The 22,598-nt window shown below is 43.5% G+C and overlaps 1 protein-coding gene across 2 annotated transcripts in view; it reads left to right on the forward strand.

Moving 5' to 3' along the window:
- Nucleotides 1-2,794: 2,794 nt before the first annotated feature.
- The window catches only part of hhip (hedgehog interacting protein), a 50,423-nt gene continuing 30,619 nt past the window's right edge, over nt 2,795-22,598 (forward strand). The window contains exons 1-4 of one of the 2 annotated variants that reach the window (XM_076975644.1): nt 2,795-3,495; nt 6,794-6,983; nt 14,784-14,928; nt 15,981-16,182. In XM_076975644.1, the coding sequence (XP_076831759.1) occupies nt 3,229-3,495; nt 6,794-6,983; nt 14,784-14,928; nt 15,981-16,182 (804 nt within the window). In that variant the 5' untranslated portion in view covers nt 2,795-3,228. Of the gene's footprint in view, nt 3,496-6,793; nt 6,984-12,318; nt 14,682-14,783; nt 14,929-15,980; nt 16,183-22,598 lie in introns of those variants that run through there. The other variant, XM_076975646.1, reaches the window with a different exon arrangement.

The following is a 22,598-nucleotide window of genomic DNA, read 5'->3' on the forward strand; positions in this document are numbered from 1 at the left end:
TTGTTCCTCCATGTAGAGAGGAGCCAGTTGAGGTGGTTCAAGCATCTGGTCCCCTGGGAAGAACCAGGACACGCTGAAGAGATTTTAATCAGATATTAATGTATCATTTGCAGGTGCTTAATTTTTAATAAATTTTTCATTTATTATTTGCAGTTGTTTAATTTTTTGCTAGACCTTTAAATTAACATAATGATGGTAGTTCTCGAAAGGGAACCAAAGCTGACAGCACTGTATGTAAAACTCTATTAACAGTGTATCTGTCATCTGAGAGCACCAGAGAAGTACACGTGTGTGTATGCATGTGCAGTGACTCTGCGGGCCCAGGAGGAAGAGCTGAGCTGGGGTTCTGCCTCTGTCTGCTCCACTCGTAGGACAACCTCCTAGGACAGAGGCCTTCTCTGGCCAGTGAGCAGCTGCATCCCACATTTTACAGGCTGTTGAACAGAAAGTCTACACTGGGCTGGTCTCAGGTCAGTGGGCAGCAGGGTTATGTTGGGCTGGTCTCAGGTCAGTGGGCAGCAGGGTTATGTTGGGCTGGTCTCAGGTCAGTGGGCAGCAGGGTTATATTGGATTTTCCCTGCATGTAATGCCAGTGCTCCCATAGTCATTTTCTGATAGGATCAGAGGTCACTCAGCCTACTGGTCTTCATCAGGTCATCACTGTTTTGTAGACTGAATAATCATACATAATGTTTATGTATGCCTGACTGTAAAGTAAGCAAAGGAACCACCCGTAACCTGCCCAGCAAAACTCACCTGGAACACACCTCTAACCTGCCCAGCAAAACTCACCTGGAACACATCTGTAACCTGCCCAGCAAAACTCACCTGGAACACACCCATAACCTGCCCAGCAAAACTCACCTGGAACACACCTGTAACCTGCCCAGGAACGCTCACCTGGAACACACCTGTAACCCGCCCAGGAACGCTCACCTGGAACACACCTGTAACCTGCCCAGCAAAACTCACCTGGAACACATCTGTAACCTGCCCAGCAAAACTCACCTGGAACACACCCATAACCTGCCCAGCAAAACTCACCTGGAACACACCTGTAACCTGCCCAGGAACGCTCACCTGGAACACACCTGTAACCTGCCCAGGAACACTCACCTGGAACACACCCGTAACCCGCCCAGCAACGCTCACCTGGAACACACCCGTAACCCACCCAGCAACGCTCACCTGAAACACACCTGTAACCTGCCCAGGAACGCTCACCTGGAACACACCTGTAACCCGCCCAGGAACGCTCACCTGGAACACACCTGTAACCTGTCCAGGAACGCTCACCTGGAAACACACCCGTAACCTGCCCAGCAACGCTCACCTAGAACACACCCGTAACCCACCCAGCAACGCTCACCTGGAACACACCTGTAACCCGCACAGCAACGCTCACCTGGAACACACCTGTAACCTGCCCAGCAACGCTCACCTGGAACACACCTGTAACCCGCACAGCAACACTCACTTGGAAACACACCCGTAACTCACCCAGCAACGCTCACCTGGAACACACCTGTAACCCGCCCAGCAACGCTCACCTGGAACACACCCGTAACTCACCCAGCAACGCTCACCTGGAACACACCTGTAACCCGCACAGCAACACTCACTTGGAAACACACCCGTAACTCACCCAGCAACGCTCACCTGGAACACACCTGTAACCTGCCCTGCAACACTCACCTGAAACACACCTGGAACACACCTATAACACACCCAAAGACATAACTGCATGTTCATCCCCACAACTTTACTTTATCCTTACTGCATAGTGCTTTCACATCTAATATAGTAATTTGCCTGCCTGAATAATAGAACTTATATGTTAACTACAGAAAATAATACTCCAGGCAGCTTTCACATCACTGGCTAATCACTGAGCATTCCTGCTGTTACTGATCTGTGATGATAAGCAGGCAAAGTTCTGACCCCCAAGGAAGAGCAGGTGTGATAATGGAGCTAATCTGAAGTCTGCTCTCTCTGTCTCTCTCTCTCTCTCTGTTTCTCTCCCTTATTTCCAAGGACATTCCCCTATGGACTGGCAATCTGTAGATCTTTCTGAAGATGAGAAAAAAGAGAACTTGTCCTGCATTTGGCTCTGTCTTATCAGGAGTCTTCTGAAGAACAGAAATGCCAGACATCCTAGCGTCCCCACCAGTGTAATAGCTGCATGCTCTAATCAACTCTACCTGTCCTGCTCAGCTCTCCTGATTAGCCCCATGAGAGTAATCACCAAAACGTTAAAGGGGAGATTCCATTATCTCATTGCCATGAGTAGAACATTGGGTTAGGGTTAGGGTTAGGGTTATTGTTCCAGGGTTAGGGTTAGGGTTAGGGTTAGGGTTATTGTTCCAGGATCTACGTCAGTAAAATGTTTTAGTGAATCTGTATTTAAAAAAATACTGACTATGACACAATATAGTCAAATGTGTTTTACTGAAAAGACATTGACCAAAAGTCTTTTTTTCCTATTTCCTTCACATCTGTTATTTTCCCTGGGCTTTAACTGTCATGTAATGAAAGCCTATTTTTTAATATTTGACGTGCAATATTTGTAAAGTGATTTAAAAGTGCAAACGTTATTTAATTTTAAAATAGGGAGGATCTATGCATGAAGCTGAGTATGGCTGGGTGTATTACTGTGTTTCCGATAGGTTTTGACATCAGGCTTTCCGTCCGTCGTCCTGTCCCAACAGGTAGGAAAGTGTCTTCTCTTATGAACGCGACTTTTGCGCGTTCACGTGGTGAACGTCATCCTGCTTGCTTCTCGCGCGCTGGTTAAAAAGAAGGTGGAAAGAGTGAGAGAAACATGTGCGCGTGCTGAAGGCATTGCAGGACACAACTTAGTGCGAGTCTTTTGATCAAACGCACCAACCACTGAGCACCACCGGGATTTAACTTGCGCAAGGAAACTGCTGACATTACTCGATATTACTCTATATTACTGTGGGCGACTTCGATTTGTTTTTTTTTTTTCGGATCATTACTCAAGAAAATATTTTTTCTTATGAGTTATGACATCATAACTAGCACTTTATTGCCTGACACTTGACTGTTATTTAATTCAAACTACTTTACTCGTAGAGTTTAGCTCGTGTATGCTCAGCTGGAATAAATCTTTAGTAGAACGTCGATAGTAATTGAGTCCCAGTAAACATTTGGGTGGAAGAGGCGACACGTCGGTGTTTGGTGACAGTCGCACTGGTCCTTTCTGATATGAGGCATTTAAAATTTGTGCTCGTGTTGGTAATCGCTGTCAACCTTTGGGAGGGTGGTGATGCAAAATTTGGCGAAAAAGGTGAAATCAGTCCAAGGAGGAGGAGGTGTTACGACGGGAGTCTGCCGAAACGTCTGAAGAAAAAAGAGCGAAAGCCGTCAGTGGAGGCGAGCGGCGGGGACGTTTGTGTCCAGCTGTATCCTCGTGTGTCCTGCTGTCCCACCCGGAGAGCCCCGGAACCCGTCCTGCCCCGGAGACACGCCAGGGTACGTACTGCGCCTTGGGCCACATGGTGTCCAAACTGCCCCGTTGTCCTCGCGGTGGGGGAGAAGTATAGCTGCGTTTAATGTGTTTACCTTGTGTTATAATACACGTGATGGTTGTGATGTTACAGCAACATGTTACGAGCATTCCGATATTGCTCAATCCGAAATGGGGCAAAACTACACGAGGCCAAAGTGGACATAATCACGTATAGATGTCTCCAAGCCTTCAAAAGCATTACAGTGTTTCCATGTGTCCGCACATTCAGACGGGTCGGATATATCGTGGATCAGTGTTTGTAACGCCTGGTGTTGTCATGTGTGTTTCTGTTCACACGTGCATGTGTGTGTTCAGTGTGCAAATGTCCGACATGTGCACATGCTGCAACCTTTTGGTGAGGATCACTTTAACCTGTCATTCACTGTCTCGTGTGAACTGACGTCCGTTTGTCATTACCGGAACAAATGGGCACACACAATGTGCGACGTTTCGCGAACCTAGTTTGAGTTTAACGGGACTGTTCACGGTGAATTGGCACAGGAGTTAAATTCAACAATCGAACAAATGAAAACTTCTGCACTTCGTTAGCGAGATCGGTCCCCCCCCCCCCTTTTCTCATGGTAAACAACCTCGGGAAATCAACATGTGGTTGGGTGGCATTGCACTTTAGTGCATCATTTAATTTGCTCAAGTCATGCAAATAGGACCGAGTCTGAAAAGGACAAAAAGGAGTAAGCATCTCCTCCTCCTCCTCCTCCTCCCCTTCCTCCTCTTCCTCCTCTTCATCCTCCTCCTCCTCCTCCCTGCCCACACACGGAGTCTTATTAGCGTATGGTAAAAGAATAACAACAACACCATTGTATTTGTTAGTTTCGCTAATGGGTGAAGCCGAGAGCACAGTCTAACTCTGCGCCTCAGCCCGAGTGTTAATGCAGTTGAGAGTTTGTTCTACTCCCCCACCCCTCACAACCTTACACCTATTCCCAAAAGGCCAGAAGTGTTTTAACTTAAGCTGTTAAACACCCAACTGGGTTGCACCGACTACCCCAGGAAAGGGGGGGTTGTAAGTAGTTTTCAGGTTAATGTGGGATTCCACCAGGACACTGTGATCTGTGACTGCGTATTATGGGTTAGGGTTATAGTGCTATAGTGTCATATAGTGCTACAGGCTCGTGATCATGCACATATATGCAGTCACAACATAACCATCCTGGTTCTGTTGTGACTGCACTGTCTATGATTCAGGGAGGGAATGACAAGCGATTGTTAACAAGAGTCCCTTTGTGTGTTTTTATGTTTGTTCTGGGAACTGTGCTAACCTTAAAAAATGCTGCAAAGTCCCATCCTGCTAATCATACACAAGATCTAATTACAACACATGTAATGATAGCAAAGAGTAAAGAACAGTGACAAAAAACAACTGAATGGTCACATAGGAGGACAGGGTTAGGGTTAGGGGTTAGGGGTAGCATGGGTGCTGACTCTGACTTGATCTGGAGTGGAAGCACAATTCACAGCTTTTATGTCTACTTCTAGTTTAAAGGACCTTTTATACCATCTCAATTATGACAGACCTCAGTGTATGAACTGGCTTAAATATGTGCTCAGTGATGGAGTTTGTGATCTGAGTTTGTTCGTACATGCAGCTAATTCATGCTGTTTTTTGGAGCAATTTGTCAAGTTATGTATGACGTAAATAGGCTGAGATCTGTATTATGACATAGTTGCACTGATGTTTTTTGTTTTGAAACCACTTTTTCAGAACTGCTGTCCAAATTTTAGAGCACATGACAATTTTGTGGATTATTTTCCATTAACAAACAGAACAGTTCTTGTTTGTGGTGTGGGTGGTGGCATGACTGGAGCTCGTCCCAGGAGCATATGGGCACAGGTCATGGCTGACAGCACACACGCTTCTTCATGGACCATGTGCCAGTGTGGGACACTAAATCATTGGGCAGTTCAGGGCTGAAGAGCTCAAGATGCTTTTCTGTAACAACATCAGAAGCAGTGTGCCCATGCTGGGCAATAGAAATGCTTTCTGCTTCCTTGGGTGGCATATGGTCAGGGTGGCATTTTGTCACCATGGCATATGGTCAGGGTGGCATTTCTAGAGTTCGTTCCTCTGTATTTTTGAGTAGTCTGTGTTTAGCAGTGGTGATCTCGAGAATATATTGACCTGAAACTAGTGCAGCCATAAGATCCTCTTGTTTACCACAACCTCCTAGATTAATCTCCTAGATTAACTGGACTATGAAGTCCAAACTCCAAATTTCTCGAGGCTGTTGGTTGCTGTAGCAGCAGTTGGGGTGGTTTGCAGTGTCTGCAGACTCTTTGGCACTAATTGAGTTGGACAGACGACTAATTTGTTGATACCAGCAGTGGAATGATGTGTCTGTCTATCTCCAAACGGGTGTTTACACACAGACCTCACACAGAGCGTGCTGTAGCAGGCCAGGCTAGTACATGCCACAGAGAGGCCCATTACACCGTTGTTTTATTACAGCTAATTTGTTACATAAATAAACCTGCTAATTTTGTCAGCCCTGGTCTGTTTGTGTACATTTGTTTGGTGGCTAGAGTAACGTATCGAACACACACTTAATTTCACTTTGTTCGCTCTTTTGGCACAGAATGCGTAGTTTGGGATTAACCATTTGTGAGCCTGTAAAACCCACTGCAAAAGAGAATAAGCTTTTTTTAAAATTATTATCAGAAGCTCATAACAGTCATACTGACCAGTAATTCACCTGAGGTTCTTGTTTAATAGGAATATCACAGCCTGCCAGTGGGACACTCAAAAACTACGAAAACTACAAAAAGTAGTGGCTGCAACTTAGGCAACAAGAATGGGCTTCAAAACTCATGCTGTCCTAGTAAATGAAGAGTTTATTTTAGGCTATCTAGTATCTGTTTATATATCTGTAGACATGAAAAGGAGCAATTTGCTACGAATCCAACATTTTCCCATTGGTTGACTAGTCAAACCCACTCCAAATCTGATCAGAGCAATTCCCTTTCTGCATTTCCACAGTGATCTCCAGGATTCATGAAATCTGGATTTCAGTACCTACACTTGAGACTAATAAATTCTGATTTGAATAGAACAAAGGAATCCTCCATTCAACATAGTTAGAGATGAAGATGGAGAAGTAATGAGATGTAATGGCAATATCACTACATCACTATGAGATCACTGAGAATATCACTGTGAGAAGATCACTGTGAGAATATCACTATGAGAATATCACTATCATTGTAAGATCAGTTGCTGTTGTGATTTCTGTCTCACCTCCATAGATGTTTTCCAATGACACGGAGTGCTCTCGCTTGCTAGAAGAGATTAAGTGTGCCCCGTGTTCACCTCAAGCACACTCACTCTTCCGCTCAGCCAAGCACGAGTCGGTGTCACTACGCCAGCCGGACCTGCCGGTCCTCTGCACCAGCTACTGCCGTCACTTCTACTACAGCTGCAGAGGACACCTGCCAGGTAGCACCTCTAATGTTCACCTTCCTTTAGGTCTTCAGAAACATCTAAATACATGCTGATGGCAATATAGTTTAATGACAGTTACCAGAGTGACGCAATATGATCCAGGCTGTATGTGGGCACTGAGACAAGAAGCCAAATGTGTAGCTTATATGACTAACAGGGTTAGGGTTAGGGCTAGGATTAAGATAGGGTTAGGGCTAGGGTTAAGTTCTCATAGTGATATAGGGTGACAATCTCAACAAGATGGATACAGTATGTTTGTTTCTTCACAATGAACAAATATGGCTCCAGCTCTCTTCAAGGTTTAGGGCAGCAATAAATCATTCATCATGTGTTTATCTAATCTGAAGCCCAATATACCAGTTGCAAATTCTTTTCAAATGTTTGTAAAAATTTGTAGTATCAGTCACAGTATAAGAATTACAGTTCCAAAGATACACGCACGCACACACACCCGCGCACACACACAAACACACACACACACAAGCACACACACGCGAATACATGCACAGACACACAGACACACTTGCACACATACACACAGTTATGCTGTGACATTCAGGGTGTAATGTCTCCTCTGTGCTCTCTAATCTGCAGTTCAGTCTTAGAGTTAGGGGTTAGGGTTAGGGGTTAAGGTTAAGATTATCCTCTGGGTTACTGCAGTTTCTATAGTTTTATGTTACAGTCTAAACTGATATTTAAAAAAATTTTATTTCTCTCTTTCTCTTCTCTTGCCAATACCTGGATTTGATCTTGGATTTGTGTTGTGTGTGTTTGTGTTGTGTGTGTTTGTGTATGTGCGTCAGACCATTTTGTTGAATATGCATAAGAACATGAGCAATAGAATCAGAAACACAGGCCTCTTGCTCACTTGGCCACGGACCCTCCCAGCAAATGCAAACCATATTTTGCAACATGAAAGTACCAAAACGCAATCTGTAACCCTAGAGTGAGAGTGTGGTGATGGGTGTGCGGTTATGCCCTCCTATACTTTCCCATTCTGAGGAGTCTATGGACTCTCTCTCAGCCCAACTGTCAGGCCATATATCAGTGCCAAGAGATGGACACACATCTCACATAACCCCTTTAACCACACACACCCCACATTACCCCCAATAACCACAAACACCCACATAACCACACATACCCAGCATAAAGCAGCTCACCATAATGTGCTTGGAGTGAGAGTGCATGTGTGTGTTTGTGAGTAGGTGAGTGAGAGAGAATGGTCTAGACATGACTGACACTGACACCGTGCTCCACCAGAACACACACACACACACACACACACACACACACACACACACACACACACACACACACACACACACACACACACACACACACACACACACACGCACTCTATGATGCAGCGGAAAATACCAGCTGTGAGACTGCTCTCATCAACAGTTTGTTTTTCTTGGTGGTGCATTCAAAAAATATAAACAACACAACCCTGCTGGGCCTCGAAAAGTAGGGTGTGATCCACGAGGTTTGAGAGGAAAGTGATGAGTGAGGTTTAAGAGGAGAGTGATCTGTGAGGTTTAAGAGGAGAGTAATCTGTGAGGTTTGAGTGACCTGGGTGTGTCACTGCACGGGGTCACGCTGTCACTGCCGCCTGCATTCCATCAGAACGGACAGAATACACAACCTTGCTGCTGGGCGAAGCGTTCCTCCTGTCTGTGTAGGCAGAACAGATTAGATAGGACAGATATGCAAACAGGCAACCATCTCCAGAACATATGGGCCACACACACACAAGAAGAAAATTAAACATCTAGAACATACAGTCTACAGTCTGTCTCCTTTTAAAAGTGACTGCTTCTTGAAAAAGAAAGAAAAACCATCTGTCCAGTCTCTTTAAAATCACTATGGAGAAATAAAGACATACAGAGACCTGAGAGAGACACAGACATACAGAGACCTGAGGGGGGGGGGGGGGGGGGGGGGGGGGTTCCTAAAAGCAGAAAAGGCAACAGGAGAGGAGTGTTGCCCTGCCCAGCCTGCCAAATCCCCCCCCCCCCCCCCCCAACACACACACACCGAATCAGCATATGTGGTGACGAATGGCACATTTATTTTTCTACAAAGGTTGTGTATCTGTAGAACTGCTGAAGTGCATCAGGATGTCAAGTGTTCTGTGACCACCCAAGCCGCTCTAGAAGACAAGCAGATGGAGGCAAAACTACTGCTGGGGATGTGGACAGAGTCTCTCTCTCTCTCTCTGTCTCAATGTCTCTCTCCCGCCGTTAGAGCAGTACAGAATGCTGTAGTGTAGAGAGAGAGGCAGTGTGTGGCCACATAGTAATGTCGCCATATGTTTAGGGAAGTTGTTAACCATAAATTGCCCAAATTGGAGAATTTTCTTGTATACATATACGCTATTTCTAGTGTGAAAGTAAATTCTAATGTAAATGTGAAAAAATAAGTACTAACTAAACAGTTTTTCATTCTTTCCATTTTCTTTAGTTTAGAGAAATTAATTGGTGTACAAGTCACTAGTTTAAGCTGCTAAAGAATTAGGGTTTACTGCTTCAGTGGATTAAAGTCCTTCTCAGCTTATATAATATTAATTAGATTAAATTATTAGTGTAATTAATTTAATTATAAAATGAAATATTCAAACTATTAATACAAAATCTAAAAAACTTAAATTACTTGATTAAAAGATGCACATTCCAAAATAACAAAAATCCCAGGCTGAAATGTTTTTACAGTGCTTCCTACTACACGAAAGGAGTAGACATGTCAACACCGACACTGGCCTGGAAGAGAGTCAGTGAGGCCCACACCAGTGTGCCTGGAAACAGTAGCGCTTATAGGATCATTACCCTAACCCTATATCATTACCCTAACCCCTACATCATTACCTTAACCCCTACATCATTACCTTAACTCCTACATCATTACCTTAAACCCTACATCATTACCATAACCCTGTATCATTACCTTAACCCCTACATCTTTACCCTAACCCTACATCTTTACCCTAACCCTATATCTTTACCCTAACCCTACATCATTACCTTAACCCCTACATCATTACCTTAAACCCTACATCATTACCATAACCCTGTATCATTACCTTAACCCCTACATCTTTACCCTAACCCTACATCTTTACCCTAACCCCTACATCATTACCCTAACCCCTACATCATTACCCTAACCCCTACATCATTACCTTAACCCCTACATCATTACCTTAACTCCTACATCATTACCTTAACCCCTACATCATTACCATAACCCTACATCATTACCATAACCCTACATCATTACATTAATCCTACATCATTACATTAATCCTACATCATTACCATAACCCTGTATCATTACCTTAACCCTTACATCTTTACCCTAACCCTACATCATTACCATAACCCTACATCATTACCATAACCCTACATCATTACCATAACCCTACATCATTACATTAATCCTACATCATTACATTAATCCTACATCATTACCATAACCCTACATCATTACCATAACCCTACATCATTACCTTAACCCTACATCATTACAAATACTTTGTCAGCATAGCTGACCACCGCTCTAAGGAATATGATCTACTATATGGTGTTCCACAGGGTTCTGTGTTAGGTCCATATCTTTTGTCCTTGTATATGCTTCTGATAGGTCATGTAATTAAAAAGCATGGAGTCAGCTATCACAGCTATGCTGATGATACACAATTATATATTTCTGTAGAGCCAAAAGATGCAAGTGCCTTAAATAAATTAACAACCTGCTTATCAAGTATAATTAACTGGATGAATAATAATGTTTTTTAATTAAATTAAGATAAAACTGAAATTCTTATAATTGTTAATGAAGCAGAAAGAACTCACGTTTTAAATAAATTAGGAAATTTGGCTCCAAAATGGAAAGATCAAAACAGCTTTCTTCCATTAAGAAATGTAGCGAGAGTGAGACCCTTTCTTAAACTGCAAGATGCTGAAAAACTGATCCATGCTTTTTTTTCACAATTAGACTACTGTAATGCATTATTCACTGGACTGCCCAAAACCACAATTGACAGACTACAACTTGTCCAGAACGCTGCAGCCAGAGTCTTAACACGTACAAAAAAGAGGGAACATATAAGACCTGTTTTAGCTTCACTTCATTGGCTACCTGTATCATTTAGGATTGATCTAAAATTCTCTTATTGGTTTATAAATCTCTAAATGGGTTAGCACCTACATACATCTCATATAAGACCTGTTTTAGCTTCACTTCATTGGCTACCTGTATCATTTAGGATTGATTTAAAATTCTCTTATTGGTTAATAAATCTCTAAATGGGTTAGCACCTACATACATCTCATATAAGACCTGTTTTAGCTTCACTTCATTGGCTACCTGTATCATTTAGGATTGATTTTAAATTCTCTTATTGGTTTATAAATCTCTAAATGGGTTAGCACCTACATACATCTCATATAAGACCTGTTTTAGCTTCACTTCATTGGCTACCTGTATCATTTAGGATTGATTTTAAAATTCTCTTATTGGTTAATAAATCTCTAAATGGGTTAGCACCTACATACATCTCATATAACACCTGTTTTAGCTTCACTTCATTGGCTACCTGTATCATTTAGGATTGATTTTAAATTCTCTTATTGGTTTATAAATCTCTAAATGGGTTAGCACCTACATACATCTCATATAAGACCTGTTTTAGCTTCACTTCATTGGCTACCTGTATCATTTAGGATTGATTTTAAAATTCTCTTATTGGTTAATAAATCTCTAAATGGGTTAGCACCTACATACATCTCATATAACACCTGTTTTAGCTTCACTTCATTGGCTACCTGTATCATTTAGGATTGATTTTAAAATTCTCTTATTGGTTTATGAATCTCTAAATGGGTTAGCGCATACATACATCTCAGAGTGTCTGATGGATTATGTTCCAAATCGTGCACTAAGATAATCGGGAGCTAGCTTACTTAAAATTCCCAGAATGAAGCACAAAAAGACTGGTCAAGCAGCTTTCTGTTTTTACGCTCCAAAAATCAGGAACTCTTTACCAGTTAACATTCGTCAAGAACAGAGTCTTACTAGCTTTAAAAAGCAGCTGAAAACCTTTCTTTTTAACCTAGCTTTCTATTAGCTGTTACAATTGATGGACTGTTGTTCTTTTTTTATTTTTTATACTTTATTTTATAATTTAATGATTTGATATCTTATTAAATATCTACTTTTAATTGTTTTAGTTGTTCGGTATTACTTATTGTGTTTTATTTTTTCTGTTTTATCAAATTTTATTGTGAAGCACTTTGAGCTGCATTTATGTATGAAAGGTGCTATATAAATAAAGTTATTATTATTATTATTATTATTATTATCTTAACCCTACATCATTACCCTAACCCTATATCATTACCCTAATCCTACATCATTACCCTAACTCTACTCCAGGTTACTCCCTACTGCTCCAGGGTAAGCTCTGTAAAGTCTTGAGTTCATTACTTCCTTGCACTACTATGACTCACAGAAACTCCCAGATCTGTCTCAACACTCACACCAGCAGGTCCAAGATAACCATTATGGCTGGTGTGTGGGTGGCATGTCAGTGTGTGTGTTTGATCGCTCTGTTGTCTTCAGATGTTTGGGAATATCCTTTCACCTTTTGCTCGTGTGCTCACCCACCCCACTTCCAGCCATGTGTGTATGGGGGGGGTAGTCTTGGCAAACATGAAACTGAAGAGAGGAGTGTGTTTATGTTTCCCTCACTGTAGCATTTGCTTAGCCCATGTGAGGGTTTAGCTAAGAGTACCCTAACCCCAACCCTAGCTTAGAGAAAACCAGATAATAATAATATAATAATAATCTTTATTTGTATAGCACCTTTCATACATACATGTAACTCAAAGTGCTTTACAGTATAAATAAAAGAAACATTAAAAGGAGATAAGACAAAGACAAAAAGACAGAAGAAAATGTTAAAAGAAATTAAAGATAAAAATATTAAAATAACATAAAAAGTAAAAAGTGAAGTAAGTAAGATAATAAAAAGTAAAGTAAATAAGATAAGAAACTCTATCTTAATAGTTTTAACTAAAAGCGGATCTAAACAGGAATGTTTTGAGACTGCTCTTAAAACTATGCAGGGATGAAATGCCTCTGAGCTCTTCAGGAAGAGAATTCCAGAGCTTTGGGCCATAGTGGCTAAAAGCACCCTCGCCAATCTTTAATCGGCTTTTAGGAATCACCAGTAGATTACTGTTTGAAGACCTGAGAGACCTGACTGGAACATACACAGATCAGACAGGTTGATTTCAGGCCACCATGAGGCAGGTATGTACCTGCCTACAGGTGTCTTCTGAATCTGAACTCGGTATGTGCTCATCATTTATTTGGATTTGACCTGCATTTTCCAGATGAAGAACGTGCTACAGTGTGGTTGGGTGATGTGTGGCCCCACGTTTGTGATTTCAATATCTTGCCGAGTTTCATCTCTCACATAGTTGGTAGGACTTGGGGAGGTCATCTAGCTCTGTGGCCCCATCCGCGGGGTCAAAGACTGCAGTGTCAGAGTAGCAATACATTCGTTCACATTTATGAAGCAGTGACGTGACAGTTGGAATTCAGCTCCAGTAAAGAGCGTATGGAGTCATGGGGGAGGGCGACTGGCCGAATTCGGAAATGATTACATCATTCCTCGAGTCCCATGTGGTGTCTGTGTGTGTGTGTCATGGTGAGTGCAGGTGTGTATGTCAGGTTGGGTGTGTGTGTGTGTGTGTGTGTATGTTAGGGCTGAGTGCCTGTGGGTGTGTGTGTATATGTATATCAGGCAGAGTGCAGATTTGTGTGTGTGTGTGTGTATGTTAGGGCTGAGTGCCTGTGGGTGTGTGTATGTATGTATATCAGGCAGAGTGCAGATTTGTGTGTGTGTGTGTGTGTGTGACAGACTGAGTGTGTGTGTGTGAGTATATCAGGCAGAGTGCAGATTTGTGTGTGTGTGTGTTTGTGACAGACTGAGTGTGTGTGTGTGAGTATATCAGGCAGAGTGCAGATTTGTGTGTGTAAGAGTCTGAGTGCTGGGATGCGTGTGTGTGTGTGTGTGTGTGTGTGTGTGTGTGTGTCAACCAGAGAGTGCTTGTTGGACATGATACCGATCCGATATCACATATCAGAATCAGATTGATATCAGCAAAAATGTTGAATCGCATATCAGTGAAGACATTTTTAAGGAAACTGGTCCGATACCATGACAACTCTGGCCTGAAAGCAAAACAGCAGAGATTTGCAGCAGTGCATAGAAAAAGAAAACTTTAAATATGACAATAGAAAGAAGAAAACTGTAGGGTTTTCACAACTTTAATGATTAAAAACAAATGTTAATAGTTATGCAGTCACACCCATTATTTCATTCTGATAACTCATAATAGACACCCTGGCTTCTACTGAGAGCATTTACACAGTTCACTGCCTACCCAATGGTCATTTGTTTATTAATCTTTCCTGTCAGAAAAAAAAAGATAAAAAAGGATGTTTCCAGTTTGGCTGTGAAGTGAGCTTTAGGGCCCCTGTTAGTCAGAAACCTTTAGAAACGTTCTAATGTTCTACCCTTCTATATATGAACTACACTGAAGATGAACTACAGTTTCAATTTCAGGAGTGAGGGAGGCAGCTGTACTGAACAGAGACAGCTAACGAGAGCGGCTGGTGCCGGTGTGTATGTGTGTCTGTGTTTAAGTGTAAGGCTGAGTATGGTTGTGTATGAGTCAGACTGAGCACAGTGTGTGTGTGTGTGTGTGTGTGTGTGTTTGGTAGAGCTGTTTCAGGCTGATGTAGACGAGTTCTGTCAGTACTACGGTCGCAGCGATGGGGGTTTGTGTTTCCCCGACTTTCAGCCTCAGCTGCCACATGGGCAGAATTCCAACTACCTGGGAGACGAGAGAATAGAAGCCATCAACAGGTATGTACCCGCAGTGCCCATGGGGCTGTTTAATAGACAAAATACTCTATTTTTACCTAAACTTCAATATTTACAAAAATTGACACTTTCGTAATATTTCTGCAGGATCTGCCTGCGTTATAATTCTGGACTCACCTGTATTATTATTTATTATTAGTATTTTTTATAAGATCATCAGATTTTCTGAATTATCACTTGATGAACAAAACTGAAACTGTGTGTGTGTGTCTGTGTGGGTGTATGGATGTGTGTGTATGGATGTGTGTGTGTGTGTGTGTGTGTGTGTATGGATGTGTGTGTATGGGTGGGTATGTGTTTGTGTGTGTGTGTGGATGTGTGTGTGTGTGGATGTACAGTTAGAACACACACACAAACACACACTAGTGATTACTAGGGGGCTGTGGATCACACGTGCCCAGAGCGGTGGGCAGCCTTAGCCCGGCACCCGGGGAGCAGTTGGGGTTAGGTGCCTTGCTCAAGGGCACTTCAGTCATGGCCTCAGGTCTGGGAATCGAACCCACGACCTTCCAGTCACAAGACCATGTTAATATTCATGCAGTCACACCCATGATTTCATTCTGATAACTCATAATAGACAGGACCAGTTCCCTACCACCAGACCATGACTGTGTGTTTGTGTATACATGTGTATGATAAAAAAAAGAAAAATAAATAAATAATAATAATAATAATAAAGGCTAGTATCTCAACCTTAATGTTTTGTGGGCAACCCCACCCCTCTGGGTGTTCCACCTGTTCACTCTGACCCCTCTGGGTGTTCCACATGTTCACTCTGACCCCTCTGGGTGTGCCACCTGTTCACTCTGACCCCTCTGGGTGTTCCACATGTTCACTCTGACCCCTCTGGGTGTGCCACCTGTTCACTCTGACCCCTCTGGGTGTGCCACCTGTTCACTCTGACCCCTCTGGGTGTTCCACCTGTTCACTCTGACCCCTCTGGGTGTTCCACCTGTTCACTCTGACCCCTCTGGGTGTTCCACATGTTCACTCTGACCCCTCTGGGTGTTCCACATGTTCACTCTCCCCTACAGGAAACAAAAGCACAGCTGCTATTGTGTCCAGGAGATCCTGACTGGTCTGCAGCAGCCAACGTCTGTGGTACATTGTGGGGACGGCTCACAGCGCCTCTTCATCTTGGAGAAAGAAGGATTTGTCCGTATCCTCACTCCCCACATGGAGCTCCTCCAGGAGCCCTTTCTGGACATCCACAAACTGGTGCAGGCTGGGATAAAGGTGAGATCCACAACACACTCCAGGCTAGAATAAAGGTGAGACCCATGACACACTCCAGGATGGAATAAAGGTGAGACCCACCACACACTCCAGGCTAGAATAAAGGTGAGACCCATGACACACTCCAGGCTGGGATAAAGGTGAGACCCACAACACACTCCAGGCTAGAATAAAGGTGAGACTCATGACACACTCCAGGATGGAATAAAGGTGGGACTCATGACACACTCCAGGCTGGGATAAAGATGAGACATTTTTTAGGATTAGGGTTAGAGTGAGTTAGGGTTATGGTTAGGGTAATGGTTATGGTTAGGGTCAGGATATTATGGATCCGAACTAAAACTCCATGAGGTTAAAATGTAGATAGTCAGCTGTCATTGGAGTGGATTCAGTTCTACATTGAGTAAACCTATATATAGTGAATCAGACATGATTAATAGCCAATTCAACAGCCTCCCAGACAGTGATACTTTTGAAATGCAGATAGGAGTCCCAGTCATAATTGTGTCAGATTAGTGGCAATGAATAAAAAAATCTTTCACATGCAAAGAAAGTATTTATAATTAAACTTAATAAAACATTGTTACTGATAAATAAAAACTCCATTACCTCTAGAGAGAAGCCCAAAAAGCAGTGTGTACTAGACGAGCTTTAGTGTGTGTGTCTGCCTCAAGGGTGGTGGTACTGGCCAGGGGTGAACAGACCTATTCAGCATGAGGTATGGTCATACTTCAGGGTCCCTCACACTCTTACACACACACACACACACACACGCACGCACACACACGGACATACACACACACACACACACACACACACACACACACTGACTTACACACATACGGACATACACATGAACATATACACAGAAACACACAGACCTCTCTCACACATACACACACACATACACACACAAACTCACAGACAGACACACACCGCACACTGAATTAGCACCTATCTGACAGACATCCAGTCTGGTCTCCTGCCGTGAGGGTAGTCTGACTTCCAGGGAACAGGAGGTCACTGCGTGCGTTAGATGTTCTTCAGTTTTCTTTGGCACATGTGCCGATTAGCGCTCTTGTATTCTTGCCCACAGAAACTAAACTTCTACACACACAATCACAAAGTAGAGTTGTGCTCTTGATGGGTTAGAGTTAGGGCAAAGGTTAGGGTGTTAGGGGTAGGGTGTTAGGGGTAGGTGCATGCACCATGGACTGCTGTTTACTGTCAGTGAGTGAAACGTTATACATCTAGGCAGGGTAGTGAAACAGCTGCATTTATATTTCCCTGTACATGTCCAGCTGCTGGATTAATCTGTGCATGTCTGTCAGCAGCAGCAATGCTGTGTGCCACTACAGATGCTTATCTGCCCCTTCCATAAACACAGTCTTGTGTTTATAAAAGATACTTTTTTTTGGGAATGTGTCCAGAGATGGAGGAAGAGGCCTGCATTCCGACAGGAAGAGGCCTGCATTCCGACAGGAAGAGGCCTGCATTCTGACAGGAAGCAGTATGCTTTTTTTTCTCAGGGAAAGAGGTATGGCCCGACGGGAAGGCCTCATGCTCTCTATCATAATTGAACATAATTGACTACTGATAAAACAATCATTATGACAATTAGTGCAGTCTGACCCTGGCAGGCCCCAGAAGGCCTATTCTGTGAAGTTTGGCTGTTATCGGAGAGAGCTGCACCGAGCAGAACATGAACAGGACATGGCTCCCTTTGTGTCCGCGGTTGCTCTCCGGTCCCCCCGGGCATGGCCAGTATGGGGAGGTAGATAGTATTTTATCACAACTGTGATTCTAATGTTCTGTGTCTCCTTGGATTCTCAAACCCCATGCTGCCAATTACTCCAACAACGAGAAACAAAGGCCCCATCAGGAGGAGTGGCCACCTCCTCCTCCATGGTGTTCTCTGATGAGAAACCTACCTCTCTCTCTTGCTGCAGTACACATACAGACACACAAACACAAAAACACACTTTACAGCCCATTAATTATCTTTAAAAGAGGCCCAGACTCTGTTATCATCCTGCTTTTAGAACAATGTGTTTTTCCAGTAGGTGTCAATCATTCTCTTTAAATGAGGTAATTTAACTAATTTAACAGCTCATACAGTTGGCTTGTCAGGAATGTTTGTAGTTCTATAATTTGCCATTTAAGCAAGTTTCTTTTGTTTTATTTTGTTTGTGAATCTTTGTGTGCATTGGGGCTGGCATTAGGGTTGGGGTAAGGGTTTGGATTATGGCTGGGATTAGGGTTGGGGTAAGAGTTTGGATTATGGCTGGGATTATTTTATTTTATTTGGATCATGTTTGTGATTTGTGTATTCGTCTGTATAATTAGTTTTTGTGTAATTTGTGTGTTAACGGGCCGCCCAATGGAGGATGGGTTCCCTTTTGAGTCTTGGTCCTCCCAAGGTTTCTTCCTAATCCCCACCATCTAGGGAGTTTTTCCTTGCCACTGTCGCCTTTGGCTTGCTCATTAGGGATCTGGACCCATATGATTGTTAAAACTTGTAAATCCTGTAAAGCAGCTTTGTGACAACATGTGTTGTGAAAAGCGCTATACAAATATATTTGATTTGATTTGATTAGGGTTGAGGGTAAAGTTTGGATTATGGCTGGGATTAGGGTTGAGGTTAGAGTTTGGATTAGGGTTGGGATTAGAGTTGGGGACAGCACAGCTGTCAACGACCTTGGCAGGAGAACGACCTTGCTCAGTCCAATTTAAGGCTACATGCCATCACAGCTGGTGGTGTGGTGGTTAGCATTTACAGCAAGGTGGTCTGGGTTCGATTCTCGGTCTGGGCTGCTCTGTGTGGAGTTTGCATGTTCTCCCTGTGCCTGCGTGGGTTTTGTCCGGGTACTCCGGTATCTTCTCGCAGTCCGAAGACATACATGGTAGGTTGATTTGATCACTGTAAATTGCCCGTAGGTGTGATTGTGAGTGTGTGTGTGTGTGTGTGTGTGTGTGTGTGTGTGTGTGTGTGTGTGTGTGTGTGTGCGTGTGTGTCTTGGCCATGCGGTGGACTGGCGCGACCTGCCCATAGTGTACCTGCCTTCATCCGGAGATGCTGGGATTGGCTCCACCCCCCGTGACCCCAACTAGCGGGATTAAGAGGCACAAATAATGGATGGATGGATGCAGTCACAGCTGTGGGGTTTAAGACTACATGTCATCACAGCTGTGTGGTTTAAGACTACAAGGCATCACAGCTGTGTGGTTTAAGACTACACGCTATCACAGTTGTAGGGTTTTTGCTAATGGCCTGGATACAGAGTAAAACTATGGTTAATCACCACTATCACTATCATCACTATCACCAGTGCTTCACTAATTTACTGGTTTTGGAATTGCATCAGGTCAATGTTTTCCAGATGCCAAAATGAACTCGTCCTCCCTGTGACAATAAAACAGGCTTGTGTTGATCTTTTGAAATATTTGTGTGAGGCAGATTAAGAGTTTAAGCCCTGATTTGCTGAAGTGCAAGCAGAAACAGGCAGGAACACGACTGCTGTGTTTGATGGGTGCAGGAACACAGTGATGAAGAACACAGTGATGAAGATGTCTGTACACACGTCAGCCCACACAGGAAAGCCAGCAGCAATAAAGTATTTCTTGGTGAAACAAATAGTTGCAGGCATGCTCTCTGTCACACTCCACACAGCTGTCAAGCTTTCTCAGACTGATGAGACCGAGGACTCTCAGCCCTGTCTCAGATAAGTGCCCCTGCTCTGACAAATGGCCCCCCCACCCCTCCCCCTCCTCTCCCCTCCCCCTTTTAACACAATGTTTTAGGGAATATCTACTGTTGCTGTCGTCTCACGCTGCACTGCTCCCAGTTCAGGCAGTTTGAGAACCAAGACATGATAATTGTGTGAAGCTAAATTCATGATTAAAAAAATACTGATATGCACCAGCGTGTGTCTGCTGTGTGTAGGTTTTACACCATTATGTGGTCCACATTTCTCCTATTAAACAGAGTCACTGCCCAAGTGCTGTCACCTTCTTAATGTGCACTAACAGGTGTTTTGGGGTTGGGGGAGGGGGCTGAGTTTGACATGCAGACGCACACTGTGCTGCTCCACTTGAGTCCTTCTCCCTGTAGGACTGAGCATGCAGGAATGAAACTGCTCTGCGACAATGTGCAAACAAAACTCTGAAAGTCAGAGTTAAACCTAAACCTAACTGTCATTAACATTACTGCACTACTCACTAACATTACTGCACTACTCACTAACATTACTGCAGTAGTCTTTAACATTAGTGCATTAGTCGTACAGGACAGGTATTGTAGAGGATGGGGGTCAGGTTCGTTAGGGTTCGTTAGGGTTAGGGTTCGTCAGTGTTAGGGTTCGTCAGTGTTAGGGTTATGGTTCTAATGTTAGGGTTCTTCAGTGGTAATGAATGAAATGATCCCTCTTCTCAGAGTACATTATTCCTCAGTTGTTAGTTTGGGTCCAGAGGACCTGAAGCAGCAGTTTGTTTCTTATGGCTGTGTTTCAGTGGTCCGGCGTACCTATGCGCTGATGGAATCAGCAAAGCAAAGCTAATATTTCAGTTAATTTACTGCTCCTCCTCGGTGGTCCCAGGCTGGAGATCATACGACTCGCTGGAATTCCTCTCTTGACCTCCCTGCTGTTTGTTTTGGGATTCGGGTCAGTGCACCGAGACTCCAATGTGTGGGTCAAGTGTTTGGAGGCCGATCTAGGAAGTGAAGGCGATTTTCACACATGCACACAGGCATCAACCAGGGTTACCCGTAACCCTGTCAGCTTCACTACACACAGCAGCTCGGGAACGTGTTTAATAAAAAGCACAAATGATTGCTTGAGTCTGTTGAGCCATAATTCTTTATTTATCTGTCAACTTTCACAGCTCTCTCTCTCTCTATTCTGTGGTTGGATTGAAAGGACTCCTGAGGGGGATTATTCAAATCCCTGACGATCTCTTCCGCTCTGCTCCAGAGCATTCCAGAGGGCATGGCTCACGCTTGCATTGTGCCACTTGCCTGTCCAACTTGGATTGGTTCAACACAGCCTAACATAGTTTTACTGACCAATTTATGATCTGTGTGTTTTGGCTTGGTCTGTGAGCTAAAACCACACCGTTAAATCAAGCAGTCCACAGAAGACCTCTCTATATTTAATTCCTGTGAGATATTAGAAAGGAATGTATTAAAACAGTGGAATGATGTAACTCTGCACACTGTACATGTTTACTGGGCACCCAGCATCACATGGCTTTAGCATAAAAGCACTACATCTAGGTTACATTCTGTCTCAAAGCTAAAAGAATTACAGCTGTCTTGCCAAAAAGGAGCATTAACATTTACCTTCAGCCAGTCGTTCTGAACACATAAGCCCAGAATTCTGTTCATTTATTTTATTTTTGTTACAAAGGAGGGAGAGAGGGGGGAAAGAGACTAAAAGAGAAAGAGAGAGAGGGAGAGGAAGAGAACTACTTTGCCCAGAGACTGAAATGATCCAACCTCTTATTCCAGCTGACGATGATAAGTGGACCACCAGCGTAGTGAGTGATGTATTTACCTTCAGACCCTAGTTGTTTACCTAGGGTTAGGGTAAGGGGTTATGGTTAGGGTTAGGGTTAAGGTAAGGGGTTATGGTTAGGGTTAGGTTTGCCTATTACACAAGCCATTTCACTGTTTTCTAAACATGTTGTCAAGACAGATTAAAAGAAAGAAGGTGAGAGAGTGGAAGGAACAGAGGGTGAGGGAGGTGGAGGCCTCATCTTGAGTTGAAGACCTCCTGAACGTTTGAGTTGGAGAACTCCTGAACATTTGAGTTGGAAAACTCCTGAACGTTTGAGTTGGAAAACTCCTGAACGTTTGAGTTGGAAAACTCCTGAACGTTTGAGTTGGAAAACTCCTGGACGTTTGAGTTGGAAAACTCCTGGACGTTTGAGTTGGAAAACTCCTGAACGTTTGAGTTGGAAAACTCCTGGACGTTTGAGTTGGAGAACTCCTGGACTTTTGTGCTCTGTATGAAGTGCCAGTGAGCTAATAAATTCCTTCAGCTGCTCTGTGCTGCATTCAGGGATTATATCCCCCAAAGACCCACAAAGTGCAGGAGGGCCCTGTCACCACAGAGGGGCCACACATAACTACAATGTGTGTGTGTGTGTGTGTGTGGGTGTGTGTGTGTGTGTGTGTGTGTGTGTGTGTGTGTGTGTGTGTGTGGAGGGGGGGTCAAAAGGGAGGAGGTTGCCAGGAGTCAGAAGTTTTATAATTGTTTGTAATGCAGTAGTCAAGGAGAAGTGTGTGTGTGTGTGTGTGTGTGTGTGTGTGTTGGGGGGGCTAACTGGCTCCCATATGGTGAGCACAAGATAGAAAAGGGGAGAATAAGAAAGAGAGAGTCAGAAAGAGACATGGGGGGCGGCCCTGCACTCCTTAA

Source organism: Brachyhypopomus gauderio, chromosome 15 (genome assembly GCF_052324685.1).
Source record: "Brachyhypopomus gauderio isolate BG-103 chromosome 15, BGAUD_0.2, whole genome shotgun sequence".
NCBI classification, from domain to species: domain Eukaryota; kingdom Metazoa; phylum Chordata; class Actinopteri; order Gymnotiformes; family Hypopomidae; genus Brachyhypopomus; species Brachyhypopomus gauderio.